The sequence below is a fragment of the Penicillium antarcticum genome, assembly GCF_028974205.1.
Source record: "Penicillium antarcticum strain IBT 31339 chromosome Unknown utg000003l_segment0_segment0, whole genome shotgun sequence".
Classification (NCBI taxonomy): domain Eukaryota; kingdom Fungi; phylum Ascomycota; class Eurotiomycetes; order Eurotiales; family Aspergillaceae; genus Penicillium; species Penicillium antarcticum.
Window position 1 is genome coordinate 271,719 of NW_026695301.1, and position 22,857 is coordinate 294,575.

At 46.0% G+C, this 22,857-nt stretch overlaps 8 protein-coding genes across 8 annotated transcripts; 5 read left to right on the top strand and 3 right to left on the bottom strand.

The window, feature by feature from the left end:
- Nucleotides 1-201: 201 nt before the first annotated feature.
- N7508_002818 (alpha methylacyl-CoA racemase) lies at nt 202-1,424 on the bottom strand (the record flags this gene model as incomplete). Its single annotated transcript, XM_058460884.1, has 4 exons — nt 202-654; nt 712-860; nt 928-1,284; nt 1,352-1,424. The coding sequence occupies 4 exons, from the start codon at nt 1,422-1,424 to the stop codon at nt 202-204; spliced, it is 1,032 nt and encodes a 343-aa protein (XP_058321461.1).
- Nucleotides 1,425-1,562: 138 nt separating this feature from the next.
- Nucleotides 1,563-2,628, top strand: N7508_002819 (uncharacterized protein; the record flags this gene model as incomplete). Its single annotated transcript, XM_058460885.1, has 3 exons — nt 1,563-1,826; nt 1,880-2,264; nt 2,315-2,628. 3 exons carry the CDS (start codon nt 1,563-1,565, stop codon nt 2,626-2,628), a joined length of 963 nt encoding a protein of 320 aa, XP_058321462.1.
- A 1,099-nt stretch (nt 2,629-3,727) lies between these two features.
- N7508_002820 (uncharacterized protein) lies at nt 3,728-5,754 on the top strand (the record flags this gene model as incomplete). The annotated part of the gene is made up of 11 exons (XM_058460886.1): nt 3,728-3,894; nt 3,954-3,967; nt 4,020-4,092; nt 4,148-4,479; nt 4,546-4,689; nt 4,749-4,963; nt 5,025-5,222; nt 5,273-5,300; nt 5,368-5,483; nt 5,536-5,607; nt 5,746-5,754. 11 exons carry the CDS (start codon nt 3,728-3,730, stop codon nt 5,752-5,754), a joined length of 1,368 nt encoding a protein of 455 aa, XP_058321463.1.
- A 1,408-nt stretch (nt 5,755-7,162) lies between these two features.
- N7508_002821 (uncharacterized protein) lies at nt 7,163-8,603 on the top strand (the record flags this gene model as incomplete). The annotated part of the gene is made up of 2 exons (XM_058460887.1): nt 7,163-7,211; nt 7,264-8,603. 2 exons carry the CDS (start codon nt 7,163-7,165, stop codon nt 8,601-8,603), a joined length of 1,389 nt encoding a protein of 462 aa, XP_058321464.1.
- A 3,254-nt stretch (nt 8,604-11,857) lies between these two features.
- N7508_002822 (FAD-dependent oxidoreductase) lies at nt 11,858-13,727 on the top strand (the record flags this gene model as incomplete). The annotated part of the gene is made up of 2 exons (XM_058460888.1): nt 11,858-12,333; nt 12,389-13,727. The coding sequence occupies 2 exons, from the start codon at nt 11,858-11,860 to the stop codon at nt 13,725-13,727; spliced, it is 1,815 nt and encodes a 604-aa protein (XP_058321465.1).
- Nucleotides 13,728-14,372: 645 nt separating this feature from the next.
- On the top strand, nt 14,373-15,488 carry N7508_002823 (DUF2985 domain-containing protein; the record flags this gene model as incomplete). The annotated part of the gene is made up of 1 exon (XM_058460889.1): nt 14,373-15,488. One exon carries the CDS (start codon nt 14,373-14,375, stop codon nt 15,486-15,488), a length of 1,116 nt encoding a protein of 371 aa, XP_058321466.1.
- Nucleotides 15,489-18,110: 2,622 nt separating this feature from the next.
- N7508_002824 (RTA1 domain-containing protein) lies at nt 18,111-18,966 on the bottom strand (the record flags this gene model as incomplete). Its single annotated transcript, XM_058460890.1, has 2 exons — nt 18,111-18,760; nt 18,816-18,966. 2 exons carry the CDS (start codon nt 18,964-18,966, stop codon nt 18,111-18,113), a joined length of 801 nt encoding a protein of 266 aa, XP_058321467.1.
- Nucleotides 18,967-19,937: 971 nt separating this feature from the next.
- Nucleotides 19,938-22,424, bottom strand: N7508_002825 (beta-glucosidase; the record flags this gene model as incomplete). Its single annotated transcript, XM_058460891.1, has 3 exons — nt 19,938-21,885; nt 21,944-22,271; nt 22,340-22,424. 3 exons carry the CDS (start codon nt 22,422-22,424, stop codon nt 19,938-19,940), a joined length of 2,361 nt encoding a protein of 786 aa, XP_058321468.1.
- Nucleotides 22,425-22,857: the final 433 nt, after the last annotated feature.

Genomic DNA, 22,857 nt, shown 5'->3' on the forward strand with positions numbered 1-22,857 from the left:
TGCATCGAGTTGTAATCTGATCGGGGTTACTTGGCACAAAGCAATTTCAACGCAAGGAGGAAGCCTGATACATACGTTCAGATCCGTCAAGCTACTACAATTGACACGAATTACATCCGCGCCGAGAGCAGCGAGAGTGGAACCGATGACAGGACCAGCAATGATACAAACCAGCTCCACGACCTTGACACCGGCGAGAGGTCACTTATCGCTGGGGATTGGAGTGAATGAGATAGCAGGGGTGGGGATTGCATGCGACTGTTGCGCATAGCCCACTAGCGGGTGATCCGCAAGTCGCTTTCCCATCAATGTCTCTGACCACCCCTGGGGAGTAAAGCAGATACTACCACAAAAGCCGTTCTTGACATTGTGCATTTCCAACTCATCTGCAGTCCATTGTCCAACATGGTGGGCAATGTATTTATAGGCCTCGTCCGCTGTCTTTGCAGGATACTTTGGATCCATACTCATAGATTGCAATACTGGAGCAGCATTCAAGGAGCCGTGAAGCTGGTACCAAACGCCCAGGGTCTTGGTCTTGTACAGGGCAGTGGTCCGTTGTCTCATGGGGGAGGACATGAAGTCGCCCTCGAAAGCTCCCTTGAAAAGGGATGATACCGGACGTGTTCTGACTAGCTCTGACATGTCTATGCCCTAAATGGAAGCCGTGAAGATAGTTTCAAGCCAGATAGCGGCATGGTCGGTGTTCACTGTGACGTTTTGGGATTTCGCCGGTGTGCCATCGTGATCTTCGACAATTTCATGGGCTACCTCAGGGCACATAGCATGAAGTGCAGCTGCGATGAGAGGTGCTTTTGTTGGACCGGGAATGATAGGTAGAGAAGTTCCCTCAAACTGGACTGTGTTCCATAAGTTCTTGGTCCTGGGTAAAACCAGGAGTGCCCTTGGCAATATACTCGAAGATACGACCAGCATCTTGGGGTGATGGAGTGAACTCTTTATCCACAAATGTACCAGGTCCGTAGATGTCCGTCCCAGGGAGAGTTTCGTGGGAAGACATTGTGGTGGGAAAGTGTCGCAGATTAGGGTTGGATGTAGAAGCAGTATGAGCAAGCAACTTATCGGATTGTCGCCACATCCGTTGGTTCTGAGATTCATGTATACCGGAAATTGAATACCTATCAAAACGTGAAACATCTATGCCGAAGATCGACAGGTCCGTTTTGGTTCCGAGATTTCCTAATTGGGATCCCGAGAAGCCGCGATTCGGCAAGCCGATGTCACGGAACCCAGGGATATGGATCTGATAACGGTGGGTAGAAACTGGTGAGCCAGAAAAGCCATAATATTTGGCCTGACCCGAGAAAGTTCCGGGACTTTACCGACGTACGTGGCTCAAAAGCAACCGGTTGACCACGGCACGGACTGTCGTCGGTGTGGTTCCGAGGTGTTTCTTTCCACATTTGGTAATTGGGCTCCTGTTCCGAAGCTGTTGATTCAGTGAGCTAAGCTTTGAGACTATCTGCTTGGACCGGTGTGCATGTATATAAATTGAGGGATCGCTTTCCATGTTTGAGAACAAAATTCACAAGTCATCGATTATGACTCCATCTCCCATCAAAACTGTTGGTGTCATCGGCACTGGTGTCATTGGCGCTAGTTGGACAGCACTATTCCTTTCCAAGGGCCTAAAGGTCATTGCGACCGATCCAGCACCAGATGCTGAGGTCAAGCTGCTCGAATATCTGCAGAAGAACGGTTCCTCCGTCCCAAAATCAAAATTGACAACAAGCTCATTCTTGGAAAATCTCAAATTTGTCAGAGATCTCGACCCTTATCTTGGAGAGATAGATTTAATACAGGAGGTCAGTTCACCCTTCAAAAAAGCTTTACACTTTGTACTGACTTCCGATTCAAGAATGGACCGGAAAGAGTGGACTTTAAACGCCGTTTATTTGCTCACTTAGACGCAAATACCCCCGGTCATGTGCTCATTGCATCTTCTTCTTCGGGCCTACCTTCTTCAGCTTTTATCACTAAATGCAAGAACAACCCATCCCGTATTCTGATTGGTCATCCTTTCAACCCGCCACACTTGGTGCCTCTAGTGGAGGTAGTTCCTCATCCCGGGACGAGTGATGCATACGTGACTGCTGCCTGCGAATTTTACAGAGATTTGGATAAAGACCCTGTGGTTGTCAAGAAAGAAACACCCGGCTTCATCGCCAACCGACTCCAGGCCGCCGTTTGCTCTGAGGCATACAGCCTTGTCTCGAGGGGGGTTGTTTCAGCCGAAGATCTTGGTATGTACATCGCATGTGACACCTTGCAGCACACATTCTAAACTGGCTAGACAAAACAATGACTTCTGGCCTTGGCCTTCGTTGGGCACTCTCGGGACCTATTATGACAAACACACTTGGAGGAGGTGGAAATTTCAGCCATTTCATGAACCATCTGGGTCCAGCATTAAAGACTTGGCTTGATGACATGCATCAAAATTCGTTCAATTTTGACTCACAGGAGGCGGTCAATGATCTCAAGGACAAGGTGAATGGATGGGTATCAACTATTGACTTGAAAGAGGTTGAAAGCAACCGAGACGCATTTTTATCCAGCTTAGTTAAAGACAAATTGGGCTCTTCTGGTGCCAAAACTGACAGATGAGAATATATTCTCAAATTTGGAACAGAGCCATGGCCACACTTTTCGATATAGTCGCAGTACACTGTATACTGGTACGGGCCCATGCCTCGATTGAGTCTGGCAGGTTCGTGCATTGATCTTTTGGTGTCTGGGAATAGTCATCGGTTAATTGACAGTTGATCACAACAAATCCTAAGATCAGTCCCAGCGGGCACTGCAGCTGAGTCGCAATAAGCAAAGCTTTACTCGAAACCATTAGCTCCAGCTTCTTGAATAGTCGGATTAGAGCACAATGCTGTGCAAGATACTTTCTCTCAACATACTCTGCGTGAAATATGTGTCTATATTTCCCACTTCACCGTAGGTCAATTTGGCAAACGAGAACAAGACGGGTAGGAGATCGTCAATTGTAGCATAATGGCACAAATAACCCTTTGGACCCTTCCAAACGATATCTCCTCCGCATCTTATCAAGAAACAATCTTGAAACATACAATGTCGAGCATGGAAGCGAAAATGATGCCTCAGGCCTGAATTTTAAGGATCGGCATGCCAAGACGCACCAATTCTTCACCTCTCCACCGCGACACCACGCTAGGATCGTGTTTTCCATTGCCACTGGAAATATACCCACAAAAGGACCAAATATCATTGGTCAAATCAAGTTAGTACGTGATATTTATTAGTCACACATACCTTATTGACCTCTGGATGGCGCTACTTCTGGTAAAAAACCCCATCGGCAGAAAGGGGCAGATGGCTTGGCCAAACATGGTACGGTACAAAAATCTCTGAAACTGAGACAAACTGCCGAAAGACCACTGTGGAATGCTTAATCAATCCAGTAGCCCAGTCAGACAAGCTCTACTTGATAGGGTGGAGAGACTATAGTCGCAGCTCTGAGTTTTGTTGACAAGATCGAGCGTACTTGTGAAAGAATACCTAGCAATAAAGATCTACAGTGAGGAGATGTCCCACTTAACTCGATCAAAAAAATAGCCTAGGTGTTCGTAGAGAGGTCCACTCAGATTAAAAAAAAAACCCTGACAGCAGAAAACTTCGAGTCATTCTCTCCTTCGCATTCACCAAGCTTATTCGCTTTCATTCTGAGTCACGGAAAATGGGTGAAGACCGGGAATCACGCGTGCTGTCCTCTGATGTCGAGTTCAATGGCTCAGATCTACAAGATGATACCAAAAGGAAGGGGAAAGGCCAAGGGCCAGTAAGCGATGACCCGTTTGGATCTGAAGAAGTCGCCGAGGTGAAATATCGGACGATGAATTGGTGGTAAGTTTTTAGTCCTATCCATGGATGAGGACTGCAGTATAGATTTAACAAATAAACAGGCAATGTGGAATGCGTAAGATGACATGTCTTCAACAGTCATGCTACTTTCTAACACTGCTTTGTAGTCATGATCGCTGAGAATGTTTCTTTGGGAATTCTCTCCATCCCATCGACTGTTGCAGTCTTAGGAATGGTTCCGTACGTATTATGTACCCTTAAGCAGCATTCATGCACAACTAACTCGGAATCACAGCGCTGCAATCTTGCTTGTGTTTCTATCGACACTGTCCTGGTACACTGGCTATGTTATTGGTCAGTTCAAGATTCGTTTCCCGCATGTCCATAGTATGGGCGATGCCGGGGAAATCTTATTCGGTCGCGCCGGACGCATTGTGCTGGAGATCGGGCAGCTTTTACTGTTGGTCTTTGTCATGTCAAGTCACATCTTGACCGGAACAATCGTTCTCAGCACTATCACTGATAACGGTGCCTGTGGCATTGTGTTTGGCGTTGTTTCGCTAATGATTTGCTTCCTGGGTGCGCTGCCACGCACAATGGCCAAAGTGTACTGGCTGTCACTTATCTGTGAGTTCAACTACGGGATAATATTATCATTTACATAACCAGCCTCGCTAATTATTTGGAATTTAGCGTTTGCAAGCATCCTTACAACGACAATCGTAACTATGGTCAGCATCGGAGTCCAATCCCAGGATCCCGTTGAAGTTCATGCCTTCCGACAGGTCAGCTTTTATGAAGGATTCCTGGCGTTCTGCAATATTATGTTTGGATTCAGTATGTCTTTTCTTTCCTTTCTTTGACAGGCACAAGAATGGCTAATCTTCAATGATCAGTTGCGCATGTGACCTTTTTCGCTCTGATTTCAGAAACACAAGACCCGAAAACCTTCCCCAAATCTTTGGCTATGCTTCAGATTACAGATGGTGTCTTATACCTTGTTTCTGGCTTAATAATCTATCGATTTGCTGGCCCAGATGTCAAATCTCCTGCTCCTTCCTCGGCAGGTCCGCTTATGAAGAAGATTTGCTATGGTCTCGCAATTCCAACTGTTTGTCTTGTCCCACTGCCACAGATGAAGATAAACCTTGGGTCTTACTAATATAATACAGGTTTTCATTGCTGGTATCGTTGTTGGTCATGTTGCTTGTAAATATGTCTACGTCAGGGTCCTGCGTGGATCTGCGCACATGCACAAGAGAAGCTTCGTGGGCATTGGAACATGGATTGGAATTGGAGGCGTTCTTTGGGTAATTGCTTGGGTTATTGCCGAGTCAATTCCCGGATTCAACAATCTTCTCAGTTTTGTCGTATGTTTCGCCCGTTTGCGTGATAGCTTACCCTGCTGACTTTTCAACAGAGTGCACTGTTTGGAAGTATCTTTAGTTGTACGTTTGATCCCCCATTCGCAGCTGTCTTACCACGAAGTCATGCTGACATTACAATCTCAAATAGTCGCACTTCCCGCTATCTTCTGGCTCTATATGAACAAAGGCCGGTACTTCTCCACAATGACGAAGTCTTGTCTGACTATCCTCAACCTTGTCATCTTTGCAATTGGTTGTTTCATGGTTTGTCTCCATATTGACCTTGAAATTTTCATTAAATATTAATATTTCTTAGTGCGGAGCCGGTCTTTACGTTTCTGGTCGGGCTCTTGATGAGACTGCTTCCCATAACAGCTGGTCATGTGCTGTAAGTGACTAGTGGTCATCAAAAGGCTGCATCGGTAATTGCCATGAGTTTGTTGATACTCTTGACTGAGTGGAGAAAAGCATTTGCTTTATCAATTATGCTATATTTTATAATACCTGAGACTACTAAATTAATCAGCGGGAATAATAAACCAACAATACTATGAGAGACCTTCTAATTGAACAATCATTCACATGAAACTTTGCATAGTCTGTCTGTGGAAATGACTGGCGGAAATAATGCACCTTCATCAATAATCCAATTTCGATTACCTTTTCAACCACTAAAACGTATCTGGATCATGTGAAAAAGGAGAGGTGCTATTCTCTAAAACTTTCTCTATGCAGCAACTATTTTCTTGCATTATGAGATACTTTGGATCTGCTGAGTTAGTGAAAGGTATACTGAAGTACTCACATTGAACGGTGGCCCGGAGCAAAGTACATGAGATTTTCGGGAATAATGTTGGCTTGGCGGACCGCAACGATTCGGAGCTTTTTGACCGTGTCCACTATTAGGGATTTTGAGGCTACTTAAGCCGCAGCATGCTGGCTGAATTCAACAGGGTCTTGTCTCCTGGAGCTACCGGAAGCTCTTGAAGCCAAGACACTTGGTTCAAGCCTTGACGTACAAATACAATTGATCTGACCCCGTATTGTCTGGGGACCTAAATAACCTCCGGTAATTTCTCTTACCTGAAAGGCCTCATTTCAATGTGTCTCCCTACTAAGGGGCAGCGGTGCAAATATCATGTCGCTCGTAATCCATGGCTTTGGAGCCTGATGCAGTAACAGCCTCGGAGGATCTGGCCAGCAGATAGCAATTACAGTGCAGATGCTAAACCATTAAAAGCAGTAGATCAAACAAATCATGCCATCCAACTCACTTTGACTCATAATGCAATGGGCTTGAGCTCTTTCTATCCAACATACGATGCCGTCAGTGAGCCGAACAGGGGAAGGGCAATGTGGTGTTGGGGAACGAGGAATGTAGCAGAATTAATTGGCTTTCATCAGTCTTCGCCAAGTCTAATGCGGCTTTTTATCGCCTTGGCTAGCGGGGCTTTCATGCTTAACTCTCTGATCATATGTCGTTTGGCAGGACATATTTTTGAATACGTCACCAATCTTGTTTTAACATTCTCTTTGAAAGTCGTTTGAAATTGAACAGTACTCAGTGCGTGGAGATTCGGTGTGCGCAACAATGATCCTCGTATTCAAACCGAAGGTTCTTGGCATCTGTGGATAATTATCCCGCCGTTGCATCAGCAGGTACGCCAGGTGCCTGGGATCTTGTGCGAGACTCGTCGCTTACAGCTCTGCTGGGGTAACATTTGCATGGGGAATCTGCAGGGCTCATGCAGCTTACCTGAAACAAAGCGAATGGCTGCCGATTGCTTCGTATAGCCGGATTTTCGGGAGCTAAGCGGGGAATTCATTAGCATTTTGCCCTGAAGGACAGCCTCCACTGCTCAGAATATAAGAATGTGAGTAACAGCCTGATATTAATCGGCTTCATTCTTTTTACTCTTATCAAACATAGGCTTTTGAGTAAGATGTTTTTCGGGATAGCGCTTCTTCTGATAGGGGTCTCTGCCAATCCAGGTATGTTTTCATTCTATGATCCTTCAATTCACATGTAAATTAAATTCCGCAGTGATTCCAAGACAGGATGCAACTCCTACTACCACCATAGCCCAGGTTGGTAAGCCTGGTAAATGCACCAGCTCGACCAGTAGCCAGTGGTTGAGCATCTGCGACACGACTATTTTCTGGCCAACATCGACAAACTACTTTTACGGCCCGACCAAAGGCGCTAAGGCGTCTGCCGTCACTTGTAATGCTAAATGGGTCCAATTTAATGGGCGCGCTAGTGAACTAGAGTCCCTAGGTGCAACATCCACGTCCACGGTTTATTCATCCTATGTCACCAGCACCGGAGCTTGTCACACTGAAGTCCGGGGCGAAGATCTACATGATACGCATACCGGCCCGGTTACGACTCTCTGTGATGGAGTGACACGCGCTCTAGGCCCTCAAGAATCTATAACCTACTACTGGCCGGGAACAGGTCCCTGTAGTTCCTACATGCTCACCGAGACTACAACTACATTAGTCTATCGATCGCCTGCAGCGACTCCTGGATGTAAACTAAATACCCAGGACTGTATCCCCATCTGGAAGACCTATAGCAAGCTTTCGAGTGCCTATTATTCCTCTATCACGACTGAAGTACCTGGAGACATTCACAGTCCTATCCGACCAGAAAGCTGCCCAACTACCACACGAGACTACTCTGATCCTGATGTATGCAATAATTGCCACTACCTCCCGGATACAGCAACTCTTTTTTACTGGCCAGTGACGACCACTGGAGAAACATGTCTGCAAAGCGGAACCACCGTCACTGCCACACCAACGGGAGATGGGCCCAATACCGCCGTTGTCGACGGGAAAACATTTATTTCTCCAAGCCTTTACCTTTCCTTTACCAGCATCTACGCACGCAGTAACCAGCGTGCCCACCCTGGTGGCCCCTGTGGCGATGACCACGAAAATGTGATTGTTTCTGTTGCCCCAGAAGCGATTACATCATTCCGTCACCATATCAACGCGAAATATCCCACGATTGGAACCGCATATCCGTTCAATCTGGCTGAATATCAGCCGCATCAAGTCGGAAATTATACCATGTCTCTCATCCCATGGGAACAATACCTTGGCGGGTCTCAGTGTTTGTCCGGAGGTGGTGGTTGCAGCATGATTCGCGATGACTATCTTCCGTGGCTTGAAATCCCAGATGTTATGACGCAGGTTGATCCTCTGTGGACCAATTGTCACCGGTCCTGGTATATCCCACCGGTCAGTCTAGTGCCTCTGGGAGGTAGCGGTAGCATTGAGTCCAAACCTACGGACAAGGCGGAGGCGAGCAAGTCCTTGGCTACTCCGGCAGTTCCTTCGTCGGGACTTGCTGCTCCTACTCCGGAGGCTACCTGACGGGATGGTGATTTCCGTTTGCTCACATGGTGCCTTGCAACACCAGATTAGCATAATGAATCACGCTCTGAGAAATTAAACACTTTGCGATGACTAGGATACTCGATTGAGTGGAAGTAGATCCGAAGAATTAGACATCATGAAAATGCTGGAATAGTCGTTGAAGAGAAGCTATAATCATGCTCACAGGGTTAACCGCAGACGCGATCTTCTTGACATACCTTTTGTTGCATCGCTAGCAGCAACAGGCGAGTTCGAGCCGTAGCAGCCTGTGGAAAAGTTGACGAGGCCTATACCGGGGTATTAGTCTATTTGTGAATGTTATTAAGTTATACTAGAGTAAAGAGTCACCGAGTATCCAAAAGGGAAACATAAGTAAAATATAAGGATTGAACACGAAGAACCAAACTAGATATATGAATGAATGTATCTATCTAAGTCTTTCTATGATAGATAAATAGAACGTAAAAAGTAGAATAGTATATTTGTCTTGCCGAGATCTACTCGTTGACTGTCGACCTTTTAGTACTTGCATGATCACGTGGTTGTCGTCTCAAAGGATAGTGTGGTATTCTTTGTCATAATGAGTCGTCGACCGGAAATAGCCTTATCATCACCTAGAGCAGTGGTGTAATCTTGGTGGAGCGGTACAAAGGCGACTGGAACTGGCGCCTGTCTCAGATAGATCGGTTGGTTCGCGGTTGTCCATCAGTAAGTTGCCCCATACAACAAAATTTGATTTGATACTTTGACAAGGCCATCTTATGTGTTTCGGTCGTAAATGTCGCAATCGACCGAGGGCAACCGGGTCTTTGATTGTTCGTTAGACCGCTTTTTGAACGTGTTTCGGCCACTTTAACCAAATATTCCACGTTTGATCCAAGTAGCTGGAAACAGAATCAATAACATATGATCCGCTGTCTCCAAGTGCCCAAATTCCACGATGTAAATGTAACAAGGCACCGAAATGGGCAAGAATAACAAGTGCCTCGGGCTGTTTCTCTGCCAAAAGATCTATGTATCTGGAGGGCACCACAACTAGCCATGAGATGATTGATCCGATTGTAGATTGGCCCGAGGACCTGTTTTGGCTTCCAGCGATAGCCGCCTGGAGAGACTTGGTCGCCTCCAGATAGGTGTTCTTAACCGAGGGGTCGACTGATGCCGAATGCACCAGTGCTAACAGCTCCGAGCATTCCATAGATGATTCTTTCTGCATCAAAGCGCTTGCTTCTAGTTCCAGAAGTGGTTTGAGCGGTGATTTGAGAAGCAAATCCCACGATTGGTTGGTAACTTCGCGGACATGTTGGTGCAAATGAAATATTTCTATGAAATCGTCGAGGAATTCGTCACTGTTCTTTCGGCAAATAGTGCTTTTCTCGGAAAAAACATGAAAAGCATTAATTGACCTGAAGAGAAAGACGGTAAGGCAATTTTCGATATCATTTATTGGTTCCTCCAATCTGAATAAAGTGAGAGCATAGGCTCGAAGCTGAGTAGCGTGATCTTGAAATTCTTGCTTTCTGGTCGGGCAAATGACGCTCAAATGCAATGCCGCGAACGCAAGAACTTGGCTCATCAAGTAGGGTGCGGTAAACAATATGTCCATGGTTTCCGGAATAAAAGTTCCAAAGTTGGATTTATCGTAACCAAAGAGCGCCAGGTCTTTGTTGATCAAATGTCGAAGCAACTCAAGATGAAGCATATTGACCGGTGGACCGCCATAATGGCTGTCTGGAGTAGATCCACTAGAAAAGCTTGCATCACCATCATGCTCACTTGTGATCGTGGTGTTGGATGAATTTGGCAATGATGCACACCCGGAGATATGGGACTGTGACGCCAGTACTTCTTCATAAAAACAGTGACGCTTGATGATATTGCAATAGCCACAGACTGGACGACCCTCATCACACTGATAGGTAATGTCAATATTTGACTATCTTGCTATCATCGTCTATCTTTCTTGGAAGAAGCAACATACCTTGATGTGTCGGCGTTTGCATTGAACACAGCCTTTTCTTGACTTCTTGTGAGATTTTCTCGTAATCGTAGTCATTTTATTTGTAGAGGTATCACAATAACCAAAGAAAGATTGAACTTGTGTGAGATATGTACTGCGCTGTGCCGAAACTCGCTCGCAGGCTTTATGACTTCGATGAGAGAGAAAGGAAACCTAAAGCGAAGAGTACAGACAAGCTTGGACTTATATGTAACGAAGTAGCCGCTCTGGAGTGTCGAGTGGCACTTTGTATAGTCCAGCTTCGTATACGCAAGTGTGCGTAATACGCGGAAAACTCATGGGTGAAACTGCCATGAGAGTTTTGGCTATGGCATTTTGATGCGGCCTCGGGCTCAGAATGAATTCTGCTAGTAATCGATCGGCAAATTACTATGCCTATGTATCAAAGTTACGTATGATATGTAATTCTCTAGGTCTCAAAAGTTGATCACGGTACAAGCTATAAATGATACTCACTCTCTACCGAGTCATTGAACTATATTAAATGCAATGTAATACTAGCTTTAGAAAATGCCAATCTTAAATCTTATCTCACTTCTTCTCTCACTTCTACCCTCTTCTAATTTTGTAAAGAGTAGTTTACATGGAGGAAAGTTGGTTTCAAGCGGCGCATTAGACTAGCGTATTTAGCGTATTTGACCCAGTCTTTGGCTTGAATGCGGAAATTCATGTGATTAACAATTTGCTACATTAGCACCACGACGTAATCCCTTCCTCTTTTTCCGAGCTGCTTTGACATGCTAATTTCTTTTTTTTTTTCTTTTCTTTTCTTTTTTTTTTTTTTTTGTGGTTTTCGCCAAGCAAAGGGTTATTATGTCACGGCCGATTTCTTGCGGAGAGACACTATTTCTGTGGCGCTATGATTGGAAGCACGAAAAGGGGCGGACGAAATACGGAAGATCGACAACAGAGCTGTCTTGGTAAACAACGGCGGTGTACTGTCACATACCAGTCGCTGTATACGCGGACTTCTCGAGTGCTGATTGGTTTTTAAAATTCGTCTCCACAGGTCCTGACGGGTCATTCATGCGTACGATTGTAACGGTAAACTTGAGAAGCCTTTGATAACTACATAGTCGTAAATTTTCCACAGAAATGATGTTGTCAATGATCAGGTGCCATTTATAGCATCATCACACTAAATCGTGTTCGTATTGTTCATCCCCTTTATCCCTATAAATAACAGTCTCTACCTCAATGCTGCAAGTTTGTTGACCGCAATACCAAAACAATGCTTTTACCGAACTACATATTTTGGCTCTTGGCTCTCGTCGCTATCTCATATGCAAACCTGGAATGCAAAATTTCACCTACCGATTCAGCATGGCCCTCGGCGAACCAATGGTCTGCATTCAATCGTTCCATCGACGGAGTTCTGATTGAAACTTCCCCCGTTGCATCATCTTGCTACCCTGGCAATCCGTTCGACTCGCCGGAAGACTGTACCAGCGTACAAGACAAATGGTCCTATGCGGCGTACCATGCTGTCTGGCCCGAGAGCATCGACTATCCAATCTACACGAATAACTCCTGTGTTCCCAAGGGTGCCACTGGTTACGTTAAGGGAAAAGGCTGCAGTGTTGGTGGACTGCCACAGTATGTTGTGAATGCTACGACCATCGAACATATCTCCAAAGCAATGAAATGGGCCTCTGAACGGAAGATTCGGATTGTTGTGAAAGGGACCGGGCATGACCTGAACGGCCGGTTTGTGATCATGTGTTGATTATGTTTTCCGCATGAGTTACTAATCTTTGTATAGATCAACTGGAGCGTTTGCGCTTTCTATTTGGACACACAATTTCAATAATATCGAACGGCGACGTGCTTGGAAATTGCCAGGTCGCAATGAAACCGACGATGTTGTTATTTGTGGGAGCGGTAACAATTGGGGCTCTGTTTACACTGCAGTTCATCGCATGAACAGGACTGTTGTTGGTGGTGAAGATGCTACTGTTGGTCTCGGAGGTCTAATCCAAAATGGCGGTCATGGATTTTTGTCCAGCCACCACGGTCTTGCATCGGATCAAGTTTACCAAGTCACAGTTGTTACCACCGATGGTAGACATCTTATTGCAAACAGTGTGGAGAATGAGGATCTCTTTTGGGCTATTCGTGGCGGTGGAGGAGGCCAGTATGGGGTGGTAACGGAGTTTATTCTGAAGACATACCCTGTTCCTTCAAACGTGGCCATGGGTGGCTTTTCTTTCTACGCGGCAAACACGTCAAAAATCAGCGAGACTGCCTCATGGAATGCACTGTCGGAAGTGGTCTCTTCGATACCAGACATAATGGACGCTGGTTTGAATGGCAACATCACCGCATATACCAAGACACGGGCAATGGCATTGGGTCTCAAGGAAGCACCGCCCGGTGTTGCAACAGTGGTTGGTCTCGTTGGGTTAAACATGACGACTGATCGCATGGATCATATCGTCAATAAGCTCGCCGCCCGAGTTGCATCCATGGGCCACGGCAGCTATCTAAACATCTCTCTGCAACAGACGCTCAGTCAGAGTTACTGGTCTTTTGTAAAGCCGAACCCGCTATCTAGTAACTCTGCTGGAGCTTTCAGCCTGATGACCAGCCGCCTGATGGGCCGAAGGGAATTATCGGACATTTCTCGGGACGACCTAACGGAATATCTTCGACAAGCTTTGGTTTCTGAGAATCCAGAAGCTGGAACAATGTTACTGTTTGGATTGCAAGGCGGCCGCGGGCCTGCACAAGTCCCAATGCATATGCATGGAAGTGTTCTTCCTGCTTGGCGTACCGCCTACGCTCACGTTTTCACCCTGGGTGCATCAGTCAACACGACAGGTGATGCCAGCGAGTCCCTGAAAGCTGCCGCGGATTGGTATGAGGCTAATAAAGAGCCTGTCTGGAGAAATTGGGCCCCTAACACCGGGTCCTACATGAACGAAGGCAACCCATTCAGTAGTACCTGGAAGAGGGATTTCTATGGTGAGAACTACGGGAAACTCCTTGCCATTAAACGCAAGTTTGATCCTAGCGAAAGCCTATTTGTCTGGAGTGGTGTTGGTAGCGACTTGTGGAATTATGATCTGAACTCTGGTTTGCTATGCCGGGTCGCATCGTGATTTAGACTTTGATACTTGGGCATGGGAACGAAATGTTGAAGCCAAATGAACTCTTACGTTCAGAACGACTCAACATGTGTACATTTTGAGGAGCTCTTGTTTTACTCAAAGAGATGCAAATATATAGCTGAATGCGTACTTTAGGATCGAAGAAGTTGAGGCTTTATATAACAATCACTGGTATCTGATCTTTAAACTTGTAGGGAGTGATTCACTAGGTGACCTGCATTGGCAGGCAGGAGCCAAATTTAACTTTGTCAATCTGGTTTGCAAAGAAACTAATACTAATAATCATAATCATACTAATAAAGACAAACAAGTACAGGTAGCATGAAGATCGCGTGTCTGAGACAAGGCTTGCTCGGAAAGGGTGAACGCTAATATAGTTCAAGGGAAGCATCCAATCCAACGACGTTGTAGGCCGCACCTTGGGAAGTTATCCCATTGCGCATCCAATTATTGGTTCTTGCCGGTCAATACAAATTCAACCCCAAGATTTCGCCCGCTGGGTTGCCACTGTGGGCCCTACATTCACGAAGGCCATCCACAGACCCAATGGAAATTACTATTTAAGAAATTTATTCCTGCTTTCAACCCTATTTTGAAGTTCTTTGATACGGTGACTTGAAAATTCAGCATCAGAACATGAGCACCGAGCCTGTTGGGCGGCCAGTGCACGAGATCAAAGACAAAATGGATGGTACGTTGCCAATTCTACGGACGACGGGACGAACGATTCGCTCCGCCTCTGTCTCGACTGCCACAAGACTGCTCGGTTACAATCCCGCAAACGGCATGTGGCAAGCGACCGGCATTGCTATCGCACATGCTCCCAACATCATAGACCTGAGATCACCCGGCGCAGTACAATTTGACGTGTACGGTCGAACTATACGTCGAGTGAGCACTCAGATTGCGAGTGATGTCAGGGAGTCCCAAAGCGCAATTGCGCCTGCGTCTGAGGCGCACAGCTCGGAAGATAAGGAGAAAGCCGGTCGATCAGATGATTTACCTTCTGGTGTTCAGTATTACCATGCTGGGAGTTCCAAAGAAATTTGCGAAAAACGTTCTCAGAGAAAAGCTTTCAAAAAAGGTTTCATTGCGATCTGGCGTTTCATCCGTACACCTACAGGGCTTTTCATAACTCTCTACGGTTGCAACGTGATTGCTTGGGGTGCCATGCTTTTTTTTCTTCTGCTGAAGGTTGGTCGGATGAGCGAAGAGCGAAAGGAAGTTTGGATTGAAATCGACTCGCAGATTCTCAATGGGCTGTTCTGTTTAACTTCTTGGGGACTGGCACCCTGGCGGATCCGTGACACATATTGGTTATTGATGTGGCGGATTGGATCAGGCAAAAGATCACAAAGTTCGATAAGACAGCTTGCAAAGCGAAACGCAAGTTGGTTTAGATTGCCTGATTGTGATATAGACGGAAGCTGCGACGAAACTACGTCTCGCAAGACCCTGACAGGCAAATCTGCACCGGCAACCAAGACGTGGAAAATGGACTTCGTTGTGATCAACATGCTCTTGAACAGCCTTTTCCAAATTGGCATGGCGACTTTCATGTGGGAATACAACCGACATACTCGTCCGAACTTTGGAGTCGGCCTTTTTATTGGTCTGGGCTGTTTTAGCTCTCTCCTGGCAGGGATTTTGACCTGGTGGGAGGGGCGAAAAGTAAAGCTGATTGAGGGCCCAATCCTCCAAGAAGCCACCGAGGTAGACGAGAATCAGATGGTGGCAATAGCTCTGTCTTGATGCGCTACGTCCGTTTCTGTATTTACTTGGGCCAGGACCAACCTCATTCCATATTCATCTGTGAGAAAAAAAGACCTCCTCGTTGAGCAGCTTCATACGTATTGTTTCGGTCAGATTTCTTTCTGTGTAAATTAGTCAAGACTTCCAAATATACACCAAGAAACTCCGGTTTCTTGAGTTTTGGCGGCCATTTCTTTCAGTAAAGTTTCAAGCTAGCGAAACGAACCTGTCATTTTTTGGCCTTGATCCTCCAATCAGAATGTCCCAAATACGCGGAACTTATGGTTTCGAATTGACTGATCAGCATCTCGGCATTGTTACCTATCGTAATACCGAGACCCACGATATTGTTTAGATTCAGTTACTTAATAACTCGACTACTAACTTAGTTATTGCAATTCTAAGGCAAAGAATCTTATTACCTCATCTAAGTCAACAAAATTGATGTCTATTTTCCTCGTATTGTTGAACCAGAAGAATTATTCCTTCATTATCAGCCTGAAGGGAAATACCCAGTCCCCCACATTAAATGGTACTGGTGATTCCTATACTAGTATTGAGCGTTGATTGATCTTCATAGCATTACAACTTTCGGATTTACAGTTACGTATTCGTGATAGTAAAGGCAATTTTGATTTCCGTGGGAGCAACATCCGCTACTGTGAGCCAGCTCAATCAGGTTACGACCTACATGAATGCTGCTGTTGCACATTCTGTGTTGCCGCTCTCATAATCTATCTCAACACAGTCGCTTTATCAGACGAACGTTGAAATCTTTGACAGACATTTGAGAAATAGTCTTTAAGTTGAGTTGTGATTCAGGTTTTGCATACTATCTCACGAGCCTCACATCAGTTACAATACAATATTGGTGCGAAAAAAAAAAAAAAAACATTGGAAGTTGTTTCAGGGGAATAGAAACGCGGAGCACGTGTGTTTTCATCACCCATCTTGAATCAACGTATTCGGCCAGCGCAGCCAACTCTCCCACTCTGGCCCAAGGTAATGATTGATAGAAGAAATGAGATAAAGACCACTATCACCAAAAGTCCACATCTCATTGTGCATATGCAGAAGGGCTCCGAAGTGAGACAAAACAGCAAGTGCTTCTGGTCGACGGGCCGAAAGCAGATCTATATAATCTGGAGAAATAATGACTGGCCAGGAAATGATTGGGCCAATTCTGGAAAAGTTCGAAAAAGGGGAGCGACTCGCATTATAAGCTTTTTGTAAGTCCTCAATCGTCTGTCGGTAGATAGAGCTGATCGCTGGGTCAAACATAGCATCCACATGAGCTAGGAGCTCGAGACACTCATTGCCGGACGTACTTTGATCTAATATCATTCCTTCATTTTCAAGCAAAGATTTAAGCGGTGACTGCAAAAGCAGTTGCCACGATTGACTGGTAACTGCACGGACGCCACGATGCATCCTCATTGATTGAATGAAGTGATCGAGAAACTCTTCGAAGCTATCTGGGCGAAACAACAGCTTGTCGGCGAGAACATGCATCGCAAGACATGAAGAAAAAAGAAACATGGGGACGCAAGTGTCGGCGGATACGTCCAGTTTGACGCCATTAAATTCAGAAAGAGCGTGTGTTTGAAGCTGGGACGAATGATATTGATAGAACTCCCGTCTTGCCGGGTGAACGACGCTGAGATGCAATGCAGCGAATGCAAGGATTTGGTTCATAAGAAATGGCGCAGACAATACGTATTTAGTCATGTCGATAGCAGAACCCTCAGATGAGAACTTGTCGAGGCCAAGAAACGTCAGAATGTCGGTGACAAAATGATGGAATAATTCTAGATGCAGTTTATTAACCGGAGGACTGTCATTTGTGACACCGGGATCAGCAACATGTGAAAAATTCGGGGACAGTTTATTGTTCATGGCAGTGCGCTTTGACTTCGGTCGTGAAATCGGCACTAAACCAGCCGCTTTCGACACCATATCTTCGTATGAACAGTGACGCTTTGAAACATGGCAATTGACACATTTTGGGCGTGTCTCATCGCACTTTCGCACAGGTCAGCCTAGAACAGTTTGTTCACCTGGACATGCTATCGCCCAGCCGATGTTTTGTTTATGGTGATAGGGTACTATACCTTGACGTGGCGACGTTTGCACTCGATGCAGCCGTTCCTTGATTTCTTGTGCGCCTTTCTTGCTTGAATCATACTCTTGTTCTTCCCAGCTGAAATCGAATTGGGAAGCTTTGAGTTTTGGACATCAGCATCCGGGAAATGTAGTACGTGAGTTAACTTCGACCATAGAAAACGGGGTGAGTATGACCGAGCGATCCAGCCCTGGAGGCTTCTGGTATTGGCAAGGGATAACATCCACCGTTCGCCACTGAAATTTTTTACCGTGTATGATGCCTACATTGCTGACTCAGCCAGCTTCCAAGCCTCTTCGTTCAGAAATACTTGGCGAAGTTTCCTGTGCCCGGTTCAACCTTAATATTCGTTTCCATGGTAACAAAAATATATTAACAAAGTATCTTTATCTGAACGATCAATATCACTGTCTGGTAGCTGTGAGTTTGTAGTTTTCAACCAGAAACGGCTCATCTATTTGAGCGTTGATCACTTTGTTTCCCATGGGCATCCTTTCCAATCACACATCTTGGAGGTTCACATAGTCATCAACGACAGGGCCCTTGCCCACCAGGATTTTGCCCGGGTGAATAAAGTGGAAAACTGACTGTACAACGAACATCGGAATCGCATCGAAAATATACATATAAACCTCATGCGAGTACACATATCCATCTGTTCCGCCGACGTACTCAATAATCCTAAATACGCATCGCCCGATGACCAGTGCAGATACAAGGAACAAGATATGTAGAAGACGACGCCATGGACCACCGATCATGTTGAGATTAGCCTTGCGCATTCGACGCTGGAAGGCAACAGAGACGTAGAGGAAGAATCCGAAGAATATTAGTTGAACGATCAGTCCAACAATTAGAACTTTTTGTCCAATGTTGCGCATACTATTGATAGTCTGCATACCGCCGCCACCTAGTTGCAGGAGGAAGGCAGTAGTGTCTCCCGAAACGAATATCTTGGTCACTTTGCGAGGTGCCACGATGGATAGATGAGGCTGACCGACAAATGTGACAATCCGACCGTAAGTCATGTAGATTGTGGCAGCGTAAAGAGACGGAGGGAGGATAATGAACATGGACTGGCAGATGTAGGCGACAAGGCTATCCGCGTTCCGTGCGGAGATTAATCGGAATATATAGCCCAGCGTCATCACTGGTGTGATACATTAGTAAGTTTCTGGTTCTTTTTTGCGAAGGGGAGTACTCACTAAAAGCACCGATGAGAAAAGCGGTAAAAAACCACGTTCTTGTCTTTATCATTTGCCAAAGATGAACAGATGCACTTGCCCCGAACAACAGCATCGCAATTATAGCACCTGCATTACTAGGCTCATAAGGGTAGTAGCCTGAAGACGCCATTGTGTCCAAGGACGCTCACCGTAGCGTCCTGGGCCAGTTTTCGACAAGAAACAAAAAGATAACTGAATACTTGATTGTCTCGCAGGAGGGGAGAGTAAATGGAAAGAAAAGATTGTGAAGGTAAAGATCGAATTTCTGGCAAAGAGCGTAAGAGAGAACTGTCGAAAGTCGAGAATGGGGATAACTGATTTGTGTAGAAGGGAATATTTATATACATATATAGCTTTATATTTAGTTTAATACGTACCCACAAGCTGGAGATGATCCAGCAGGCAGCCATTAAGTGGACTAGAAGCGTGAACCGCACGTTAGGAAGACTGACTGCTAGACTAAGGGCTGTGTCGATGATCCACCACAATACTGTTTCAAGCATGCTATTTCGATGACCTGTGACGGTACACCAAAAGATTTCAGGCTGCATATACGTGGAACGGAAAGGATTCAATTGGTCAGTCTTACCCGAATACGCGGACCAAATGGCCCATGATTGGCGCGTTCATGGGTATCTGAACTCCTGGAATTACGCCGTTTTATTGCTAAAGTGGAACAGAGGGACTAGGCCCTTCCTGTCTGGGTTGGGCACGCCGAAGGATTGTCCTGAGCCTTGCACTTGGTATCGATAGATCTATTTTCTGTGGATTCTCTAGTTGTAATTCCCACCTTGAAACAAGCATGCTTATTTACTGCCATGAAATTTTTAGAAAACTATACGATATGTGAATACAGCTCGGGATAGAAAAAAGCATTCTATAAGTCGAGAAACCAGGTGCTATGACAATGGCTCGGATCCTGGAAATGTTGGCAATAGTCAGAAACCAATGATATGGCGAAGTTGAATTTCGTTGTTCTTCACGATTATAAATTATTTCAGAAATAACGAAGGAAACCACAAAGACAAGAGACAGAGTGACAGGTTCAACGATCCAAATTGATAAAAAAAAACTATGTCACACACAAACGGCCCATCAGTCCTACAGAATTTGCGCAGAAACGGAGGAAGGCAGATCTCGGGAGCTGAAGCCAACACTGAAGTGGAAACGACCGTGAGGAATTCTCCATTGCTGAGCTTCGGTATCCCAGAAACTGAGATCCCGACGTCGAAGAGAGAAACGAATGTTCTGGCGAGCTCCAGGGTCTAAAGTCACCTTTTCAAAACCGCGAAGTACCTTCACAGGAGTTCCCGATGGCATCGAGTCCGTTGGATAAGAAAGATAGAGTTGGACAACTGTGGCTCCAGACACATTACCGGTGTTACCCACAGTTGTAGTAACTTCAATCATTTTGTTCCAAAGATCGGAGTTGCCGCCAATTGGTGTCGTTTTGTTGGAAAGGGACAGCGCAGACACTTCTTTCTTAGCATGGTCATGATACCGCACAGAAAGTTTCGAGGAGAGATTGAAAGAAGTGTAACTGAGACCATAGCCAAATTCGTACAATGGTGTGATCTCCTGGTTGTCAAAATGCCGATAATCGATCATCAAGCCCTCGGTGAAATTGACTTGCCATGCGGCAGAGTCAGTGGCGCTTGAACCAGTAACATTGAGAATAGGGGTGTTATAATCAGAGCTTTCCTTGGCAATAGTGTAAGGAAGCTTTCCAGATGGGTTGACATCACCCCACAGAACATCCACGATCGAATGACCAGACTCTTGACCAGGGTAATGCGCAGCGAGAATGGCAGTTACATTGTCATTGTTCGCCCATGGCATTGAGTTGACACCGCCAGTGTGGGTAACTACAACAGTTTTTCCAGGACAGATCGAGGCAACATTATTGACAACCTGAGTGGAGTTCCAGTCGGCTTCGAGGGTGGTTCGATCGATTCCTTCGCGAACCCAAGTCTTGAGGAAAACAAGACAGATATCAGGCCAAGGATAAATACTCTTGAAATCGCCTTCAGCAATCATGTCGTTGTCTGTGAGGTACACCACGCGGGATCCGTCATCCTCCGCACGAGCCTTGATAGCATCGAGGGGAGAAACAACGTACGGGTTGCGACCGCTACCGGAGCCACCGCCGACTGTGAGGGTCCCAATTTTGAAGCCGGCATTGTTGCTGGGATAGAGGAGACCCGCGGAGACATCTGGGGCATCGTTTCCGAAAACTCCGATGACCTTGGGTGATTTCAGGGGAAGAGTGTTATTCACATTCTTGAGGAGAACCGTGCCAGCCGAACCCATTTCTCGAATCAATGTTGAATGATTACCACGTACATCTCGACCTGCCGGAGTGGATTCTCCAACAGAAAGCAGACCATAAGTAGCTTCGCTCACGGCGTATGAAGATGGGTCAATCGAGGGGTAGTCAGTGTCTTGATTGAAATAGAAGTACGGCGTAAGGATTCGCTTGATCATCTGGTTCAATCGGAGCTCAGATATGGTTCCATTTTGAACACCAGAGACCACATTAGGTCCAAAATATGAATTAGTGAAGTCAGTCTCGCTAAGATAGCCTGGCATGTTCAGGTCAAGACCGGCATTGATCGCACGGGCGCCTGAATGTGTTGCGAACCAGTCTGACATCATATAACCCTGGAAACCGAGCTCATCTCTTAAAATCTTCTTGAGAAGCGGAGCATTTTCGCAGGAGTATGTCATGTTGACTCGGTTGTAGCTGCACATGAACGATGCCACACCAGCTTTGACTGCATCCGCGAATGGCCAGAGATAGAGCTCATGTAGAGTGCGGTCGTCGATGTTGGCTGAAACTCCAGCCACTTCAACGCCCTTTATTTTCTCGCTGGTCCGATGGGTTTCTTGTTCGTTCCCAATGAAGTGTTTGGCGCAAGCTTGCACACCAAGCGCTTGAGCACTCCGAATCGTTTCTTGCATAGCAACTCCAGAGAGGTAAGGATCCGGAGAAAATCCCTCCCAGTTGCGGCCACCCCATGGGCTACGGCCAAGTGGCCCAGTGGAAGGACTAGCAGGGGACGATGTTAGTCTGTGAAAAATGCTATATGTAGAAGAGAAGAACTAACCCTAGCATCACGTTGGCACCCTTTCCGCGAAATTCGGCACCCATTGCGGCACCCCGTCGAGCGATCAAGTCTCGATCCCATGTTGCTGCCGCAGTCAAGCCTGATGGAAAGACGCTTGCAAGGTCGGCAAGGTGCAAGCCTTGGGGGCCGTCCGATAAGCAAAGGCCACCAAATCCGACACGTTCAATTGACGCAATGTTTCCTATGCATTGTCCGTTGGCAGTTCCAGTCACCATAGATGCTTTTTCAGTCAAATTCAATTTGGCTATCAAATGGTTTGCTCTGGCGGTTGCTGCAGCCCATTTGGTGGCATGGACCGCATCGTCTCCTGCCGATCAGAATTAGCTCGGAATGTCTAGCTGGTCAAGACTGAGGATATAACCTCGTTGGACCTACCAGCATCATAAGCCAAACCTTCCTGAGAATATATGCTGATGGCGAATAAAGCAGTCGCAATCGACGCTCGAAGTGTGAAAAACATATTGTTCACCCTTGAAATGATTTTTTGAGAGAGAGTTCGAAGGCGAAAGATAGTGTGTATTTGGTTGGATACATCATGGGCTATTTAATGCTCGGATCAGCCTCGGCAGGGAAGTAAAAGGGGTTCTAAGAGAGTTACATAGTTACGAATACGTTCTATCAGTGTGGAGGTCCCATGCTCCTTGGCGGGCTCCAATTTACCAGCCCCGCAAAGTATTTTCTGGGGCCCACATTCGTGTTCTGCTGCCTATGTCTCCGAGATCATGATTTCGTACATAACGAGCTCAACATCATTTGGCCCAGGTCCCAAAGCTCCACAAATCTAGAAGATTGACTGAATTACCTCAGTTCCTCTAATATTTTAGAGCTGACAAAGCATAGTCTTTCGCATTGCATTCCGTGGAGAATGTATGCTCTTAGCATCTAGGACCAGC